The sequence below is a fragment of the Panthera leo genome, chromosome A2 (genome assembly GCF_018350215.1).
Source record: "Panthera leo isolate Ple1 chromosome A2, P.leo_Ple1_pat1.1, whole genome shotgun sequence".
Classification (NCBI taxonomy): Eukaryota; Metazoa; Chordata; class Mammalia; order Carnivora; family Felidae; genus Panthera; species Panthera leo.
This window is the reverse complement of record NC_056680.1, coordinates 35,737,385-35,756,404: the sequence shown is the minus strand read 5'-3', so window position 1 is coordinate 35,756,404 and position 19,020 is coordinate 35,737,385. Positions and strand designations below refer to the sequence as shown.

General features: G+C 42.6%; 1 protein-coding gene across 6 annotated transcripts in view; it reads left to right on the top strand.

The window, feature by feature from the left end:
• Nucleotides 1-19,020, top strand: part of TAFA4 (TAFA chemokine like family member 4) — a 173,175-nt gene that overhangs the window by 49,396 nt on the left and 104,759 nt on the right. For 5 of the 6 annotated variants that reach the window (XM_042929937.1, XM_042929935.1, XM_042929938.1 and 2 more), the window contains one exon: nucleotides 2,161-2,276. In XM_042929937.1, the coding sequence (XP_042785871.1) occupies nucleotides 2,162-2,276 (115 nt within the window). In that variant the 5' untranslated portion in view covers nucleotide 2,161. Of the gene's footprint in view, nucleotides 1-16; nucleotides 375-2,160; nucleotides 2,277-19,020 lie in introns of those variants that run through there. The other variant, XM_042929939.1, reaches the window with a different exon arrangement.

Here is a 19,020-nt window from a genome sequence, read left to right as displayed (position 1 = left end):
AAAGTCAACACTTGGTGCCTTTTTAATGCCGAGTTGTTCAAAGATGATACTGGAACCTTGTCTTCCCCTGGCTGCTTCAAAGGCAGATGGTGTCTCCTGTCAATGAGGAGGATGATACCTTTTCAACAAGATCTGTGTGGCTGAACTGGGAGACGCCAAGAGAGAAGGGTGGGGGTAGAACCTGTTCTCTGGAGTATGATTTGGATGCTAGGTGCCCAAGGCGGTGCTTTCCCTCAAGCACAGACTCGGGGCTCTGGCTGAGGTGATGCTGGTGGTCATGGGATCTCGACCCTTCCTTCCAGAGCTTCAGAAATTTCATCTCTAGTGAGGCAAAACGGAAGCCAAGCCCATGGGCCTGTCTTTACTGTCTGTCCGTGAGTGTTGATACATGAACTACATATATGAAGGGGATTCCTTTGATCCACTCTAGTGAATTATATCAGGGACAACATGACTCATGTGCCTAATACCACTGGAGTTTCACATGCCAACCTCTCTGACTTTTGCTTGAAAAAGTTAATTAAAAAAATTGGAAACAAGTCGATCACGTTCTATCTAATGTCATGTCAAAAAGGGCAGGAAATTAGGGAGATGTCAACCATCCTTCAATTAAAAAGAAAATTGGGGGATGGGACACCTGGGTGGCTCATTTGGTTGAGCATTACACTCTTGATTTAGCTTCTGGTCATGATCCCAGGGTCCCAGGGTCGTGGGATTGAGCCTTGTGTTGGGCTCTGTGCTGAGTGTGGAGCCTCTTAAGATATTCTCTCTCTCTCTCTCTCTCTCTCTCTCTCTGCCCTTTTCCCCCACATCCACATGAACTTGTCGTTGAGCAACTGTTTTGATACTGTCCATTCATATGAACCTAGGTTTATCTTCCCAGCTTTATTGAAATATAATTGATACGTAACCCGGTATGTGTTTAAGGTATACAATGTGATGATTTGATAAATATATATAAATTGCAAAATGGTGACCACCATAGTATTGGCTACCATCTCCATCCTGTCATGTATTCTTTTTTGTAATGAGAACATTTAAGATCTACTCTTAGCAACGTTTAAGTATATGATAAATTATCGTTAGCTGTAACCACCATGCTATACCTTAGGCCCCTGAACTTATTAATCTTGTAGCTGAAAAATCGTACCATTTGAACAATATCACCCCCATTTTTCTGCCCTCCCAACCTTTGCTAACTACAATGTTTCTCTGAGTGGCTTTTTTAGATTCCATATATAAGTGTTATCAAATAGGATTGGTCTTTTCCTGTGTGACTTGTTTCCCTTAGCCTAATGCCCTCAAAATCGATCCGAATTGTTGCAAATGACAGGATTCCATTTTTTCATGGCTGAATAATATGCCATCATACATATATACCACATCTTCTTTATCTTCTCATCTGTTTTTATTTTATATTTACCTATTCTTGCCCATATTCCCACCAAACTTTGAGGCTGATAATCATATATTAATATGTATATATAGTATGTAGCCAGGAGAGAACTCTCAGGCTGAGTGTGACAATTTCTGTGGTTTCTTTGAAATGCAGAAACCGTGGCTATTTTATTTGAATCCACCTTTAAGTATGTAACTTTCTCATTTCATGATATAAAATAGTATACATACCCCCATGTTCTATCAGGACAAGTCAAGCTATACACTGGGGCTTCATAAATAGACTTAGCAGTTGTAAGAATTTTTTTTAAAAATGGTTATTTTTGCAAGACAGAGCACAAGCTGGGTGGGGATGGGGAAGAGAGAGCAGGAGAGCCAGAATCTGGAGCAGGCTCCAGGCTCTGAGCTGCCAGCACAGAGACTGATGCAGGGCTCGAACCCATACGCCGTGAGATCATGGCCTGAGCTGAAGTCAGCCACTTAACCGACTGGGCCACCCAGGTGGCCCTAAATAGACTTCTCACTGAAGCACATTGCTAACATGAAAACTCATAATTACAAAAAGTGTTCATTGCACATTGAGTTAATACTGGGTGCAAATCAGATGTAATTGGCCTTCACTTTCCTTGGGGGGAGAAGAAGTCCAGCACTGAATATGTCCTGCAGCTTTCTCCCAGTTTCCCCCAGAGCCTGTTGGCATGTTTGCCCCAGGGCCTCACCTCACTGAGCTCTCGCTGACTTTGTGTCCTGCTTTCTCTCCAGGATGAGAGTCTATGCTAAGTCAGTGTTACTGTCACACTGGCTCTTTCTGGCCTATGTGTTAATGGTGTGCTGTAAGCTGATGTCCGCCTCGAGCCAGCACCTCCGGGGACACGCAGGTAAGCCCTTTAAGCTCATGATATGCCACTGAGATCAATTAATAAAACCCTTGCAAACGTCAGACTCCATGTTTGAGACACAGGTAATTGACAAGAGCTTTTGATGGTGTATAAATAACGGGAGAAAGCATGAAATAATCAGAGCAAAGCAGTTCAGTGGTGTGGTGTTTAAAGAATGTTGCTGCAGACATTTTTTAAAGATGTTTTCCAGGTTTGTTCCTTTTCCTTTCTTGAGTACATTTCCATTCTTACAGTGGTTTTTCTCAAAGAATCCCAGAGAGCCAGCAGCACTTTCTTTGTGCATGTATTACTGCTGTAGCTTCCTTTGAAGGCAGAACATCTTTATTGGTAAACTTAAACACTTCCAGGGCTGGAGCGAAGCTTTCAGATAATCTAAGACCTTTTCAACATGTGTGGAGAAACGATGGTGAAGGGTTTAAAAAAATGAAGAAGAAAGGAAAGAAAAAAGCAGTGGTAGCTTTTGTATGGGACCTAAAATAAGACGTGTCTAAAGTTTTAGAGTATCATCCTCATAATTTCTAGTGAGATCCTGGTCTATACTTTGCTTATTTCTAAAAAAAGATGAAAATAATCAGTTAAGTATCTGTGTGTGGTTGTGCAGGTGCATGTGTGTGTGTGTGTTTGCCCCCATTCCCCTTTCCTTGTTACATCTACATTGAAAGTGGTACATACTTGGAAAGCCCACAGTGAATTGTGTTTTCCTGAGTAATTCACGTTTGTGGACTTATTGCCAGGTAATTAATTTACTGTCTTTGCTTCCATAGTTTGAGGCATGGCAATGCCAGGCTTGCTTTGACGGCTTGGTGAAAAAGTGAATATTGAACCCTTAAACCAGGTATAGGTCAGAATCATGAATTCTCTCCCACAGGTCTTGTGTGTAGAGTTTATCAGATATCCCTACCTTCAGATGTGTAACTGGTTGTGCTTTCCACTCTGTTATTCTGGTATTTAAAGGTTAAGACATAATTTTAGGCTTCAGATGAGTTTAAAAATCTCTCACGACTCAATTTTCCCTTCTCAAGCGAGAGTTCAGAGAAGAAGGGAAAAATAATTGAAATTTTAATGAATCAGCATAAAATCAATACCATTTGGCTGCTGTGAAGTGCCTACAGCTAGCTGGTCATTGCACTGTGTGTCTTTTGATGAGCTTGTTCTCAGGGATAGAGTGTGTGAAGTCATTAGTCTTATCTGTTTAATTCGTATCTCTTTTCTTGGGTGGAGGTTGAGAGGGTAGCAGTCAGGCAAACCTTTCAGTGGGGCAGGTTATCAAGAACAGATTTCCAGACATCCAGGAACTCAGCTTGCAGCATTGTGTTGGAAAGTGATTAAAAGTTGAAGGAAACACAGGATGTGACGGAACCTTCAGTTTTTATCCATGTGGCAATCCTCATGTCTTTGAATTTAGAAAAGGTGCAACCATAGGGATAGATATAAATTAAGATTAGAATTATATACACAAGAAGTAGGGACAGGATCTTCCATATGAGCAAAGACTCAACAGCAATCAGGACAGCAAGAAGTCAGAGCAAAGCCTTGGCAAATTCTGCTAAGGAAATGAAATTTTCATTCCTAGGTGATTTTATTTGGATTCTCAGCACGTGCTTCTTGGCTTTTGGGGGCTTCCTTCATCTTTGTGATTTAAATCCCTCTCACCACTTGTCTAAACAACCATCAAAGGAGCCAGGACTGGTTCCCTCCTGAAGGGGGCTCTGTTCTCTTATTCTTTTACTGTGTGTGTGTGTGTGTGTGTGTGTGTGTGTGTGTTAGATATAGAAAGAGATTTCTTATGACGTATTGGCTCACATAACTGTGTAGGCTGAGATGTTTCATGATCTGTAATTTGCAAGGTGGAGGGATTGGATGAGGCTCTGACACATTGGGCAGTGGCATCTACTCAGTCCACCAATTTAAACGCTAATTGCTTCCAGAAACACCTTTACAGACACACCCAGAAATAATATTTTTTAAAAACTATTTATTTTGAGAGAGAGTGAGTGAGTGTAAGCAAGTGGGGGAGGGGCAGAGAGAGAGAGAGAAAGAGAGAAAATCCCAAGTAGGCTCTGTGCTGTCATCATGGAGCCCAACCACGAGACCAACCATGAGACCATGACCTGGCCCGAAATCGAGAGTTGGGGGCTTACCCATCTGAGCCACCCCATGTGCTTCAAGACACACCCAGAAATAATGTTTAATCAGGTATCTGGGCATCCCATGGCCCAATCCAGCTGATACATAAAATTAATCATTAACAACTATCCTTCCGGAAAAAAAAGAATGTGTATACCAGTATGTGTGTATGCACTTACACATTATTGTGCTCCTTGTTTTGATTTTTTTTTCCCATTTAACAACAGAGTTTGTAGATTTTTTTATGTGAGTGCTTATAGATCTGTTACTCTCTGTCACACTGCTTAGTCCTCTATGGTATGGATGTGCCATAAATGATTTGACCACTCCCAATTTTGTGGACGCTTGGCTTCTTACCATATTTATACAACTGTGTATGTTCCAACTTCAGATGAATTCCTAGTAGTGAGATATTGAGTTAAAGTGCATGTAAATGCATTAGTGAGAGTAGCCTAATTGCTGTAACCAAAAGACCAAGTACACAGAATGGCTCAACAAATGGAAGTTTGGTTTTTGCTTATAAGTCTTGGGGGTAGGAGGTAACTACGTCAGCCGGGTGATCATTCTGTACTGCAGTCTCTTTGGAACCGACAGTGGATGGAAGTACTATCATTTTCAACCTGTGGCATCCCCGGTTGTCCTAGAGTGGCCTCTATTCCAGTCACCTGGGAAGGGAGATGTGCAGGGAAAATTCACCTGAGAGGTGTTAATGGGGTGGCCTAGACGAGGGCTGCATCACTTGCACCGTCCTGCCATTGGCTAGAGCAAGTGGGGGAGGGGCAGAGAGAGAAAGAGAGAAAATCCCAAGTAGGGTCTATGCTGTCATCATGGAGGCTAACTCTTTCTCGATCTCACCAACCATGAGACCATGACCTGGCCCGAAATCGAGAGTTGGGGGCTTACCCGACTGAGCCACCCATATGCTTCAAGACACGCCCAGAAATAATGTTTAGTCAGGTATCTGGGCATCCCATGGCCCAATCCAGCTGATACATAAAATTAATCATTAACAACTATCCTTCCGGAAAAAAAAGAATGTGTATACCAGTATGTGTGTATACCAGAGGCCCATAACCACACCTTACTGCAGAGCAACTGGGAAACACTTTAGCTGTGCAGGGAGATTAGCAGAACCTGAATTTTGGTGAGTATTCAGCTTCTGACCCAGCACGTTAATGTTTTAGTAGTGCCTAAGCGCTCTTCGAAACTTTTGGACTTATTTATACTTCCACTAACATTAATTGAGTGATCATGCCCGTTTCCCCAAAACCTTGTCAACACTTGGTGCTTCAAGTTTTTTTTTTTTTTTTTTAACATTTATTTATTATTGACAGAGAGTCACAGAGCATGAGCACGTGAGTGGTAGAGAGAGGGGGAGACACAGAATCAGAAGCAGGCTCCAGGCTCTCAGCACAGAGCCCGATGCGGGGCTTGAACTCACAAACTGCGAGATCATGACCTGAGCCGAAGTCAGTTGCTTAACCAACTGAGCCACCCAGGTGCCCCATTGGTGCTATCAGGTCTTAATTTTTTGCCAACTTGTGGGTTGTATGGGCTTGCATCTGTTTTTGACTGACAACTCGGTGTGCTGGTGAACTGTTTGTTTTTATTTGAGCTACTGTATTCTTTATCCACTTTTCTTTTGGCTCTCATGATTGTTTACTCATTGATTTGCAAAAGCTTTTTGTAGACTGGGCACTTTGATAATCCCCTACCTCATCCCTTCACTGTTCTCCCTTTTCCCTCCCATTCCAGTGAGGCTGTGTGTGTGTGTGTGTGTGTGTGTGTGTGTGTGTGTGTGTGTGTGATGGAGAGGGGTTGGGGACTGGTAGAAATTTTCACTAATGACCTTCAGGAGAAGCAAGTCTGTGGTTTTCTTCCTAGCATAAGAGCTCCGCTGATAGAAAACTCGGAGTCAGAATCAACAGGAGTGGGGTGGGGGTGGGGGAGGCTGTCTGTACTGAGAGGCTGAGAAGCTCTAGTCAGATTTTTACTCCGCTCTGGATGTAGGCAGCTCCAGAGCAGGAACAAGCCGCAGAGGGTTAACTGCAGAAGCCTGTGCCTGAGTGTCCAGAAGGACTCCTGACACTGTCCCAAGGGCTTTTTGTTTGGTGCTGGCCAATTAAAGGAGCTGTGGCCCCAGGAAACCCTAGTTAGAAGTTTATTGGATGCTTTTAATGGCTTGGATTAGGAGAGTGGCTCATTGATGGTTGCGTATAAACAAGGAGAGTTCTTTTGTTTTAACATTTTTTTAATGTTTATTTTTGAGAGAGCATGAGTGCAGGAGGGGCAGAGAGAGGGAGACACAGAGTCCGAAGCAGCCCCAGGCTCTGAACTGTCAGCACAGAGCCCGACGTGGGGCTCGAGTTCACGAACCACGAGATTGTGACCTGAGTCGAAGTCAGATGCTTAACCGACTGAACCGCCCAGGCGCCCCTAAACAAGGAGAGTTCTTACAACGACTCTCTAAGATGGTGGGGAAGAAGGTGCGACTCACCCCACTTTTGCAAGATGAGGTGTTAGGTGTGGCTTGCGGTTTTCATTTCAGTTCAAGCATTAAGAAGCCAAACCTAATAAAACCCCACCTACTTTTCCTAGGATAGGTGGTGGGAGTCTTTCTTTAAGGCACATGGCATTCATGGACAGAAGTCCACAAGTGGTGTTTCTAAGGAATTAGAAAACACAAAAGACCATCCTTCTTTGTTTTTTAAGGTCTTACTTGATGTAATGATGGAGTGTGAGACCACATGGACTTGTGTAGCCTCAAGCAATAGAAAAGGTGAAAGGGTCAACTGCTAGGTCAGTTTCTTTTAAAAGAAGTCAGAGTTAACTCTGTTATTTCTTCAACTAGCGATTTGTCTTTTTCTTCTTTTTCCTCTTTTTTTCCTGTCAGTAGCACCATTTCCCCGCAAGAGGGCAGCAGACAACATGGTGGAAAGGTGCTGCCAGCTTCAGAAACTTGAGAAGCTTGTGGAATTAGTACTGGGGGGAGATTTGCAAAAGTTTCGTCCAGTGTAGACATGATGAGTTTGGGATGATAAACACCCTACGACCTTGAGATTTATTCCTAGGAGAAATTGGACACTTCAAAGAAATTTAAAATTCCCCTTAGAAGTTGGATGCTTCTTCTCTGATGTAACATCATCGCTTCTTTTCTGATGTAACAGACAGTTAGGAACGTAGGTGCTGCTGATTTGCAGATTCATTTCAGTGGCTCTGTTTCCCCAGGGAGCTTTAAGTATGACCTGTTTTGGGGTTTTAAATGACAGCAGATGCTGTGGTGCTTAGCTGCTATTTAATATAATCTGCTTTGGTGTAAAGCCTCCTATGTGCTATACTCTGTCCAGGTGTAAATAGGCCCTGACTAATTGGAACACACGTGAGAATGAAGCCATAAAGGGAACCAAGTATTTGGACTCTCAAGTCAAATGTAATCCTGATTCTGCACGTATGGCTGTGTGGCTTTGTCAAGACCACTTAACCATTCTGAACCTACTTCATCGTCTGTGAAAATGGAACGTTCTATGTATTTACCTTACGAGGTTATGGGGATGACAGAATGAGAAAAAGTAGGCAGATGGATTAGCACATAGTAAACACTCCATAAATGGTAGCTATGTATGTATTTAGAGGCATCCAGAATGAGAGCCAGTGTGGAAACTTTCATCTTTGAGGAACGGCTGGGAATTGTGTCGGTACAAGGAGATAGATCAGTGCCTTGGGAGGTCAAAGCTTTATCATGTACAAGAGAAAAAGTCTTGTTTTTCATGGTTCTAAAAGGCTGACCGTGATGAAGAGCATTGCTTTATGAAGACTGACGTTTCGGCTCAACTTGAAGAAAGCAGGAAAAAAGGAATTTCTAACAAGGCTGCAGGAAGCTGGGGACAGAGTGAACTGGAGGTGCTGGAAGCTGGTCGGGTGATGAGAATTGTGACAGGTCTGAGATCTCCCCCTACTTGCCAGCTAATGAGTCCGCCAGTCACAGTTTCCTGGGTGCTGGCAGAAGACATGAAATGCCTGGGTCAGATACAAGGGATTGTACTGTTCGTGGTGCAGTGAGCTGTGGGAGTTTCACGTGTGCTTGGTTCCCCCTTCTGTACTTGGGCGGATTATCAATTCCGTTTGGGACTTAGTCTCCTCTGTAAAGTGGAGATAATAAAATATAAAAAAAAGAGTCCCGTTAGGTTTGTAACTAGGGGTCCACCACAGGCATACCCTGTTTGATTATACTTGGTTTTCTTGTGCTTTACTGAATTGTTTTTTCTTCGTTCCTTTTCTTTCTTTTTATCTTTTCTTTCCAATTGAACGTCTGTCGTAATCTTGTGCAAGGAAGTGTACTGGCACCATTTTTGCAATAGCATTGGCTCATGTCACATCTTTGTGTCGCATTTGGGTAATTCTTGCAATATTTAAAACCATGTCATTATTGTATTATGGTGATCTGCAGTCAATCAGTGATTATGACTCACTGAAAGCCTGGATGATGGTTAGCAATTTTTGTAATAAAGTATTTTTAAGGTATGTACATTGTTTTTTAGATCTAATGATAATGTGCCCTTCATAGACTATAGTGTATTGTACGCATAATTTTTATATGCACTGGGAAACAAAATCCTTTTGTCTTTATTGTGTCGTTGACTTTATTGCAGTGGTCTAGAACTGCCCCTGCAGTATCTCCGAGGTATGCCTGTATTCACGTCTCGAAAGTGCTAAGAATTGTGTTCCACAGTTAGTGCTCAATGAATGTTAGTTGTCTTTATTGCAACCTGCCTTCTCCTTTTAAATGTATTCTATTTTATAGCTATCTGTACTGTCGAAATTTATGGTAATTTAGGTGTCCTGTTTTCCGTATTATAAATGATGATGAAAATTTGAATGTTGTGGTTCTGTGATTTGGTGTGTCAGGGAGCAAGAATATCTGGTCCCCTCAAGGTCCTTCTAGCTGGATTAAGAATCATACTGACACGAGACAGATAAACAGGAGAAAATAAAATTTAATAGGCTATGTATGGGGAATCCATACAGACATGGAAGTTACAAAGCCAGGCAAAATGAGGTATGTCCATCATTCTGAACTAAGAAGTGGGTAGGGGTCTGGGCCTTCAAAGAGAAGGAATGCAATCCTTAGGAAGAATGAAGCAGTAAATGTACGGTAAACAGATATTTGCCGGGATACTCAGGAACAGTGGGTCATAGACAATGTTCGTGGACCAGGCCTATTCCTCCTCTCTACCATACCTGGTTTATATCATAACATAGTTACTTCTGGTGATAGCTCTCTTCCTGGAGCAGGTCTTCTATCAAAAATCGTTTTACACAGTTTTCATGGGGAGTTAAAGAGCTTTACTTAATCCACTGGGTCTTGATTGCTTTCAACTCAAAATAACCTTTATGCCAACGTGGCCCATCTTGGGGGTGGCCAGCCCTTAGCCCCTACAGGTGCCTTGTGTTATTTTTAACTTAGGATAAATCGAAGGGTAGTTATTGAATCTAAGTTTGAGCTCATGTTTCTGGCTCCTATAATGGCTGAAATTTTACAGGAACTCTGCAGGTACTTTTGATTGGAATGACTAATTTGGCCCTAATTTTCTGTAAGAAATGTCTTTCTTTCCAAGATAATAACTAAGTGGGGAATGCAACTTCTACTACAGGAGTTATTTTGATGAGGCTCAAATGCAACTTACTTGTGAAAACTGCAAATAATAAAGCTGCATATGTAAGCTACTATTGTTTACTTTGCAGACTAAAATGAATAGTACTGATACAGATGTTTGGAAAATGATTTGCGTGTGTTGCCGGAGTTCTGACACTAGGGGGCAGGCAAGGCTCAGAAGAGCTCAATAGCAGAAAGCAAGCCTGGTCTACTGCATGGTGGTCCAGTAGAAATATGAGAGCTGCATATGTAATTTTAAATGTTCTATAACCGTGTTAAAAAGTTAAGCGAAATAGGTGAAATTAATTTTATGAATACGTTTTATGTAACCTAATATATCCAAAATATTATTTCTACTTGTGGCCCTGGCCATATTTCAAGTGCTCCATAGCCACATGTATTGTGATAAATAGCACAAGCTAACACATTGGGTCTGAACAATACTTCCTGAAAGATGAGAATTATGAGTTATTTGCATTTTCATGGGTCACTTGTAGGGCACAATGTTTTATCTGTGTTTTACGTAATTTGTTTTTATGTTGTATTTAGTTTCCCCCCCTCCCCCCATGACTACTTCTAGGTTTATGGAAGATGCTAGGTAAGTGGGGTTTGTGACCTCTGTTCATAAAGAGTGGGGAAGATCGTTCCATTTCCTCATCACTGCCTATGTGACCATTCTTTGCAAGAGAGTACTTTTAGGAAGAGTGAAGTCTCAAAATAATTTGAGATAGAGTGAGTGTGTGTGTGTGTGTGTGTGTGTGTGTGTGTGATGGCTCCAGCCAGTAAGTCTTGAAGTTACTCCACGGACAGCTTCTTTTGACCAATACTGGGCATTTACCCCCTCAGGTGCAATCTGATGATGCAGTTTCAGTACGGTTTCTTCCATAATTTCCCTGTCCTCCTCCTGCCCCACCTCCAGCAAATGGTTTCTTTATGGATGCAGCTCCACAGGCAAATCCTTTGTTTTATCAACAAGAAGAAGGATTGTGGAATGGTCAAAAAGCCTCTGTTTGGGCGGTGATTGATAAGGGTGTCTGTATGATGATGCCTACTTAATTCTCTCTCTGAGGAGCTATTACACGATCAAAGGCAGAGGCTTTTCACCACAGTTGCGTTGCGTCTGAATCTTGCCAGGTGGAGCCCAGGCAACTGTATTAGCTAATAGCTACCTGGTGAGTGTTCAGGCCTGGGGCCAGAGATGAGAATCACTGATTTGGGAGGAAAAACAAAGGGAGACTCTTGCTCTTACCAAGCTCTGGTTTCATCCAGGCCTGTTGTGTCTCCATTTTAGCCTTAATGTGCCACAGCTGGGCTGATAGAGGGATATTTTGCCTCTAAAAAGGTGACTTCCATCTCCACTTTTCGGAAGGACTGTGAATAAATACTCATTTTGCACCAGCACGGTCATTCCTGGATGCCGAAAGCCTCTAGCGTCCATTCACCTACCTTGTACCCTACATTGTTTTCCTCCAGTGCCATCTTGATGGGCTTTTCAGAACCTTGGCATTTAATATGAAGGGAAAGGAACAGATTACACGAGGTGTTAATCTCCGGCTTCTTCTGACGTCCTCAGCTCTAAGTTCAAGTCCCAGTGCTGTCGGCAAGGTCAGCCTTGCAAAATGCCTGACAAATGAGCAGGCTTCACATCGTTTTTCGAGGGAAGGAAGGGTTGTTTCACTGACTGGAGAGAAAAGGATTTCAGTTCCTTAAATGAGCTGGGGAGTCACCCTACTTGGCAAAGCAGACTTTTCCTTCTGCCCCCTTTTGAGTCTTTGAGGCAGAGCAGGCAAAGATCCCGCCTTTGAAGAGTTCTCTGGGTAGTTAGGAAAAAGATTCTCCTCACCCTTGAGAAGAAAGTTCCTCTTTCCTCTTTCAAGCCATGCAGTTAAACTCATCTAAACAAAGCCTACAATTTGGGGTTTAAAAGCTATAGGTCAGTATCTCCTCTGGATGTCAGTGCTATATAAGGAAATCAGAATCTTTTGTCCCATATAAAGAAAATGAAATCATTGGTAAAAAGAGTCAGGAAGGGTAGAGATGGGACAGGAAGAAAAAGGTTTTGTGTTTTCTTAGGTGTAGTTTGGATGCTTGAAATATTTTGCCCCATATGGTGGTCTCACAATAGCACACTGGAAATAATGTTATTGAAGAGATGTTCAAAAAGCTACTAGAAATGATTGATTGTTTATGAGAAGGCTATGTGTGTATACAGAGTTAAAAAAAATTTCACTCTGGGGCGCCTGGGTGGCTCAGTCGGCTGAGCGTCTGACTTCTGCTCAGGTCATGATCTCACAGTTTGTGAGTTTGAGCCCCGCTTTGGGCTCTGTGCCGACAGCTCAGAGCCTGAAGCCTGCTTGGGATTCATTCATTCTCTCTCTCTCTCTCTCTCTCTCTCTCTCTCTCCCTCTCTCTCTCTCTTTCTCTCTCTCTCCCCCTCTCTCCCTCCCTCCCTCTCTCCGCCCCTCCCCTGTTCACACTGTTTCTCCATCTCTCTCAAAGATAAATAAACATTAAAAAAATTTAAAAAACCCAATTTCACTCCTAATGTCATGTGCCATCAGTGTTTCTGTTTTAGGGAATGTTGGAAATCAGGTGAGAACTGTAACCCATTTAAACAAGACTAGGAGAGCTTGAAGGTGGTGACGTCTCCAATTGCGTTTCCTGTTTCTTACCTGTTTGATGTGAGTTATGGGGTCTCAAGGTCAGAAGGGAAAATAATAGAGAACTTTGTTTCAGGAAAAAGATATTATGAGCATGAAATGAATAAAATGGGAGTATCCATAGTGTTACTAGAAGCAGGTAATTTTTTTCTGGTTCGTCACTGACCTTTGCTACCTGCTAAAGGACTAGAAATAAATACCTGAAGTCTGGGGGTGGAGGACTTGAGCAACCTGAACTTGGTGATGGATGAAGGAGAACAGAGTTGTGTGTCTTCTTCCTCCAAATGAAGCACAATCACGGAAGTTGTTGTTTGGAAAGCATTTGCAAGGGATGGTGGAAGGCACTTCTTCCAACAGGAGCTTTGAGAGCCTGGGTAGATTTGAGTCAGGGAAGTGAATATGTTTCTGTTTTCTCTACCCCTTCGCCAGATGTCCTGCAGTGTCATCCTAAAGACTTCCAAGTAGTGTTGACCAGCGGACGATGGGGAATTCCAGTTGGCAGTATTACATGGGCTTAAGCTGTTGCTGGCCCGTCGTATCCTGTAGGAAATAACGCCTGTATGTAAAGAGAGAGGGCAGCTTACTATTTTCCTAGTTAGTGTACTTTTAGGGCACCACCTAGAAATTTGAAACATCCACAGAATGGCTAGATCAGCGTTTGGTTGCCAGGTGTGTGTGTGTGTGTGCATGTGTGTCTGCTCCTGGAGAAAAATTCAGGGGTTTGATCTCTCCAGGTGGGAGCAAGAAGGTTATTAGCCTGTCCTTTCCACCCTGTGTTGTGCTGATGTTGAATTTATTTTACAGTGAGCCTCACTTGCAACTCTCAGGGGGTGTGTCACACGTCAGAACCTGGATTGTTTCTGAGTCACTGAAACCTTAATTTGAACCCTATTAATTTTAGAGCTTGTGATTATCCTGGAATGATAGGGATGACATTTACCCATGTGCTGTCTATGAAAAGAGATTTGCTAAGCAAATAAATAGTGTAAATATATTTGCCTGGGAGCTGTTGAAGTTATCTTAAAAAATTGTCAAGTTCTTTGGAAGCATTTATTTAACGTGAAATCAAAATGCTTGTGCCTTTGCTCTGTAAAGTCCTAGCTATGTGAGTTCCTGAATAGCAAAGTTATTCATTCTCTTGGAGCCTCAGTTTCTTTTTCCTGGAAATGGGCCTAGCAACGTGCCACATTTCAAAGTGTTTTTGTGAGGTTTTAAATTAAATAGTTCATATAAAGAGTTTTGGTCTTATGTTGGAATGTAAAGCCCTTCTTTTAATTGCATTTCTTCTTAACAGCTTTATTGAAGTGTAACTGACGTACCGCGAATGGCACATTTAAAAGTGTATAATTTGATAAGTTTTCTCTTTTTTGAGAGAGAGAGAGAGCGCGCGCGCTGCATGCGTGTGAGCTGGGGAGGGGTGGGGGGGGGGGAGAGAACCTTAAGCAGACTCCATACCCAGTGCACAGCCCCACATAGGGCTCCATCTCCGGACCACGAGCTCATGACTGGAGCCAAAATCAAGAGGCAAATGCTCAACCGACCGAGCCACCCAGACATCCAAGTTCGTTAAGTTTTAGCACATATATGTACATCATGAAACCATCTGCATGATCAAAATGATGAATATATGTGTCACCCCTGAAAGAGGTTTGCCCCTCATGATAACCGGTACCTCTTGCCCCCGCCCCCACCATCCCTAGGTAAACTACTGATCTTTCTGTCATTAGAGATGAGTTTGCATTTTGTAGAATTGTGTTTAAGTGGAATCATGCAGTATATATTTTTTTCTTCTTTGATTTCTTTGGGCAGAATTGTTTTAAGTTTACTTATTTTTTGAGAGGGTGCATGCATGCGCAGGGGAGGGACAGAGAGAGAGGGACAGAGGATCTGAGGTGGGCTTTGTGCTGACAGCAGAGAAGCCCCATGGGGGGGCTCCAACAAACGAACCGCGAGATCATGACCTGAGCTGAAGTCAGACGCTTAACTGACTGAGCCATCCAGGTGCCCCTCCGTGTGCATAATTGTTCTATGATTCTTCCGTGATGTCGTGTGTATCAGCTCATTTAAAAAAATTGCTGAGTAATTCCATTGTTGGCCACACACTGTTTATCCATTCACCTGTTGATGGACATTTGGGGTGTTTTGCAGTTTGGGCCATTTCAGAGAGAGGCCTTATGAACATTTTGTACAAGAGCTTATGTGGACCTAAGCTTTCATTACTCTTAAGCAAATACCAGGGAGCACAATGATTGGTTCGTGTGGTGGATGTATGTTTGACATTTTAAGAAATTGTCAAACTGTTTTCCAAAGTGGTTGGACCAGCCCCCCACTCCCACCAGCAGTGAATGAGAGTCTCAGTGCCTCATGTTGTTGTGCACGCCTGGTAGGCTCTGTGTTTTTATTGGTGGGCTTTTCACTAAGTGTGCAGTGATACCCTACGGTGGTTCTCATTTGCTTTTCCCTAATGACTGATGATGTCGCACCTGATTTCCATTGCTGTGTGTATCTGTGGCGAAGTGTGGATTCCAGTAATTTGGCCCTTTTTCAAAAGTAGCGTTTGTTTTGCATACTGAGTTTTGAGAGTTTTTTATGTATCCTTGATATAATTCCTTCACCAGGTAAGTAAATTGCAAATAATTTCTGTCAGTTGGTTCATCCTCTTAGTGGTGTCTTTTGAAGAGCATATTTTTTTTTGTCGTTTTGATGAAGTCCACTTTCCCAGTGTGTGCTTTTCTGTATTGCGTTTTTGATGTCTTAGGAATGGTTGTCTCTAACCCAAGGTCACAGAGGTTGTTTTCTAGAAAATGTTTTAGCTTTAGGCTTTACATTTAGGTCTGTGATTCATGTGGAGTTAATTTTTGTAAATAATGCACCTAATGCATTTTTAGCAGGTAAAATAAAAATATTGCCAATTATAAATTCTCCTCTTGTTACCTAGGTGAAGTTGCTGACAGTACTTGAAAATAATAAAATCATAGATTTATTTTTAAATTACTTAGGCATGTTAATAAGCCAGACTGATATGACCACTCTAATTAGTCTGAATTAGTAAGTTAAAATAATGGTGTCATAATTTAAACCATACAACTTTTTGGATAAAAATATTTTAAATTACATCTGTGTAGTTCTAATGCCTGAGAACGCCTGCCAGGAGACCCACCTTTCTTCCAGGTTTAGACAGTAACTAGTTTTGTAGACCATGAAATATTACTATGATAAATTTCTGAATTTCTTGGCCTCAGTTTCTACAGCTGTAAAACACAGAAGTTAGATGAGTTTTTAAATTGACAATGTGTAGATCTGACTAGGAGAGGGGCAGATTCTTATGGGTCCTTCTATCCATCTTGGTAGCAATTACAACATTAGATAGATGTCCCCCATCTGTACGTATCTCATTTTTCAAGCGTGTGCTGATGGCATTTTAATGGAGAAAAAAGAAATTGACTTAAAAGGGCTTTGATTTTCTATTAATGCTTTGTCATGGGTGCCTTTTTGTAGTCAGAGTGCAACAATGCACCTACCGTCTCATTGGAAGTAGATTGTGACCTTTATTTTTAGGAGTAAAATGTATTCACACTCAATGTAGCTTGAACCCTCCAGCTCAATGATCTATTGCTAAGGTGCTCGTGAGCATTGAGCTGTAGTGAGGGCGTGGTCACAGATAGGTCAGCAGTTGTGGCCAGTGGGTTTCATCATCGCTGAGATGCCAGTTCAGATGGTTCCAATCCAGGATGACTAAATACCTGCATTCTGCTCCCTGGCCCCTGACAGTGTCCCTTATCCTGCTTGATCCACGTTGCTGATGGCTCATAAGGGGGCATGTGTGGCAGATAGAGTGATGCATTTCACAATTAGAAGATATTTGTAGCTTGAGCGTTCCTGAAGGATAGAATTAGAATCTCTATGAATATTGTGTAATAATATGTACTAGTTTGGAAACCCTCAGGAACACGTTAATCAACAGGTTATTTAGGGTAAAAATAAACATCCTTGTAATGACTGTCGTGTGGTCCGTGTGCCACTCTATGCCTATTTTTACTAACAGCGACATGTGGGTGTGCATGTGTCCTAAACACTGTTTAAAAATGTGGCTATTTTACTTTGCAATCCCATGAATTTTATTTTATCCATTTCCAGTATTTGTTTTGAGAGGAAGTTTGCAGGTTTCACCGTGGCCTGAAAAAGAGGAAGATTTGCTGTGTTTACAGCCACATCCTTGTCTCCCTGCCCTTGTTAACAAGCCCAGGGTCTTGGTAAGGGGTGCTGGAAACACAGGCAACTAGTGGCATCCACGGAGAGCTGTTTCCCTCCAGGGCAATTACTTGATGGTTGTGTGGCAGGCTGGCCTGTCACCACCTCAGGTGTCAGCAAAGATAAGCTTACTCTTGGACCAGCTGGGAAAGGCCGTAGGGGATACATCAGTCAGCACCATGCTAGGGGAAAGCTCCGGTGCCATACTGCAATATTGGCACATGGAGCTTGTGTGTGACCCATTTGGGGGGACATCGGTGGAGTTTATTGGCCCTCATCAGGTATCCAGTAAGTTGAATCTCCACGGCTCCCATTTGTGTTCTCAATTTGCAGTTCCAGCAGGTGGGAGTCAAGACACCAGGTCACAGGTGGCTTGGTTTTCTGGTGATTCCTAGTGTCCCTTCCTGCCCATTTGTGGAGAGAGAAATAAGGGAATGCTTGAAAACTTGCAGGACCATGGCCTTGCCGCAGAGGGTGTAGAGCTGAGCCCAGGGGAGGTGGGCTCACGCCCCTGCATGGCTGCCTAGAGCAGCGTGTCCTTCCATCTCCCGGCTTCCTGTGGTGGTGGCAGTGCGTTCAGTGTTTTTCATTGCATGGGTGTGCACGTCTTTTGCGGTCTTTATCACTGGACATGAAAAGGATTTGTGTCTTTCTCCTTTCCAAGGCAAAGAATTCTGAAAGGATGGGCACGGGTATCTTATTTTTGTTTCACAGGGTACCTGGCACAATATGATTTGTTTTAAAAAATGGAGCGAATATTGAATACAATAGGCTATTTTCTCATGTAAAGTAAAATTTCTCAGGGCTTGTCATCTTGGCTTTTCAGGATGTGAGTGGGAAAGATTTTCCCGAGTTAGTTCCTGAGAGTGAGTAAAGAACAGACCCAAGATTCGAATTGTTGCGAACATCCCATAGCGAGCGGACACCCTCCACAGGTGACTTCATTCTCTTCGCAGTGGACATTGGGTTGCTCCAGTTCTCCACTATCCCAGAGCCAAACCAGAAGAACACCAACAAAAGTGCGTTGGTGATCCATGTATGTGTCCCTGTATGGACCTGTTCAGAAATTTCCCTGGGATATATGGACGGCTGGGAGGAATTGCTGGGTTGTGTATGTGTGGGGTGCAGATGCCACATTACAAAATATTAATTGGTGGCAGGCCACGGTGGCCATTCTCCTTTCTAGTCCCAGAGGCTGTGGATGAGATGTCTTCTTTGAAAGGGAGGAATTTGAAGGCAAAGATTGTGGAAAAATAATTTCTGGGCTTCCCTTGATCCGTTTCAGGGTCACAGCCCAGTGATGAGTGTACGTGATTAGCATATTGGGTTAGAGACCTAAATGGACTAGAACTACCTTTTAGAAAACCCTTGGCAACCACCGGATTTAAACATTCTGCACACCCAGTAGACATTCAGTTTTAATTGTGTAGTATTCTAAGAAAATCAGGTGCTAGGAGTGTCTACAAAGTGGGCAGTGGCTGCTTGGGACTGAAATATTAGATGGTCCTTTTGTCAGAGTGACAGGTGTCCACATGGATTGGTGAACTCTCATCGCCAAACCTGTGTGATAGGCTACCACCTCGGCGCTGCTTTCCTGCTTGGATGCAGTGCAGTTCAAGGTTGGCGCATGGTTGGGAAGTTCTCTGCCTAAATCATTTCCATTATTTCCCGGTCTCAGCCCATTAACCAATTTGGTCCAAAGGCCAGGAAGAGAAATGGCATTCTCGAAATATTATTAGCATTTTGCGGTGAATGCTAACTACTGTACATTTACAGCCGATTAAGTTTTGCGCTCTCTATTTTATTATGGATTATGACAGGGATTTTGAGACTGAGTTCTGTTAAATAATAAATAGAAGCAGCAAGGTCATTTTCTACCTGAGCAAAGGAAAACTTTGCAGCAGGAAGACATGAATTAAGAAACAAGTTTAGTTAACTGTCTCAGGAGGAAGGAGGGATTCACGTTTTCCAGAGTTAAACAGATATCAGATATTTGCTAGGAAATGTGAACATCACCAATTATTTATTGCCA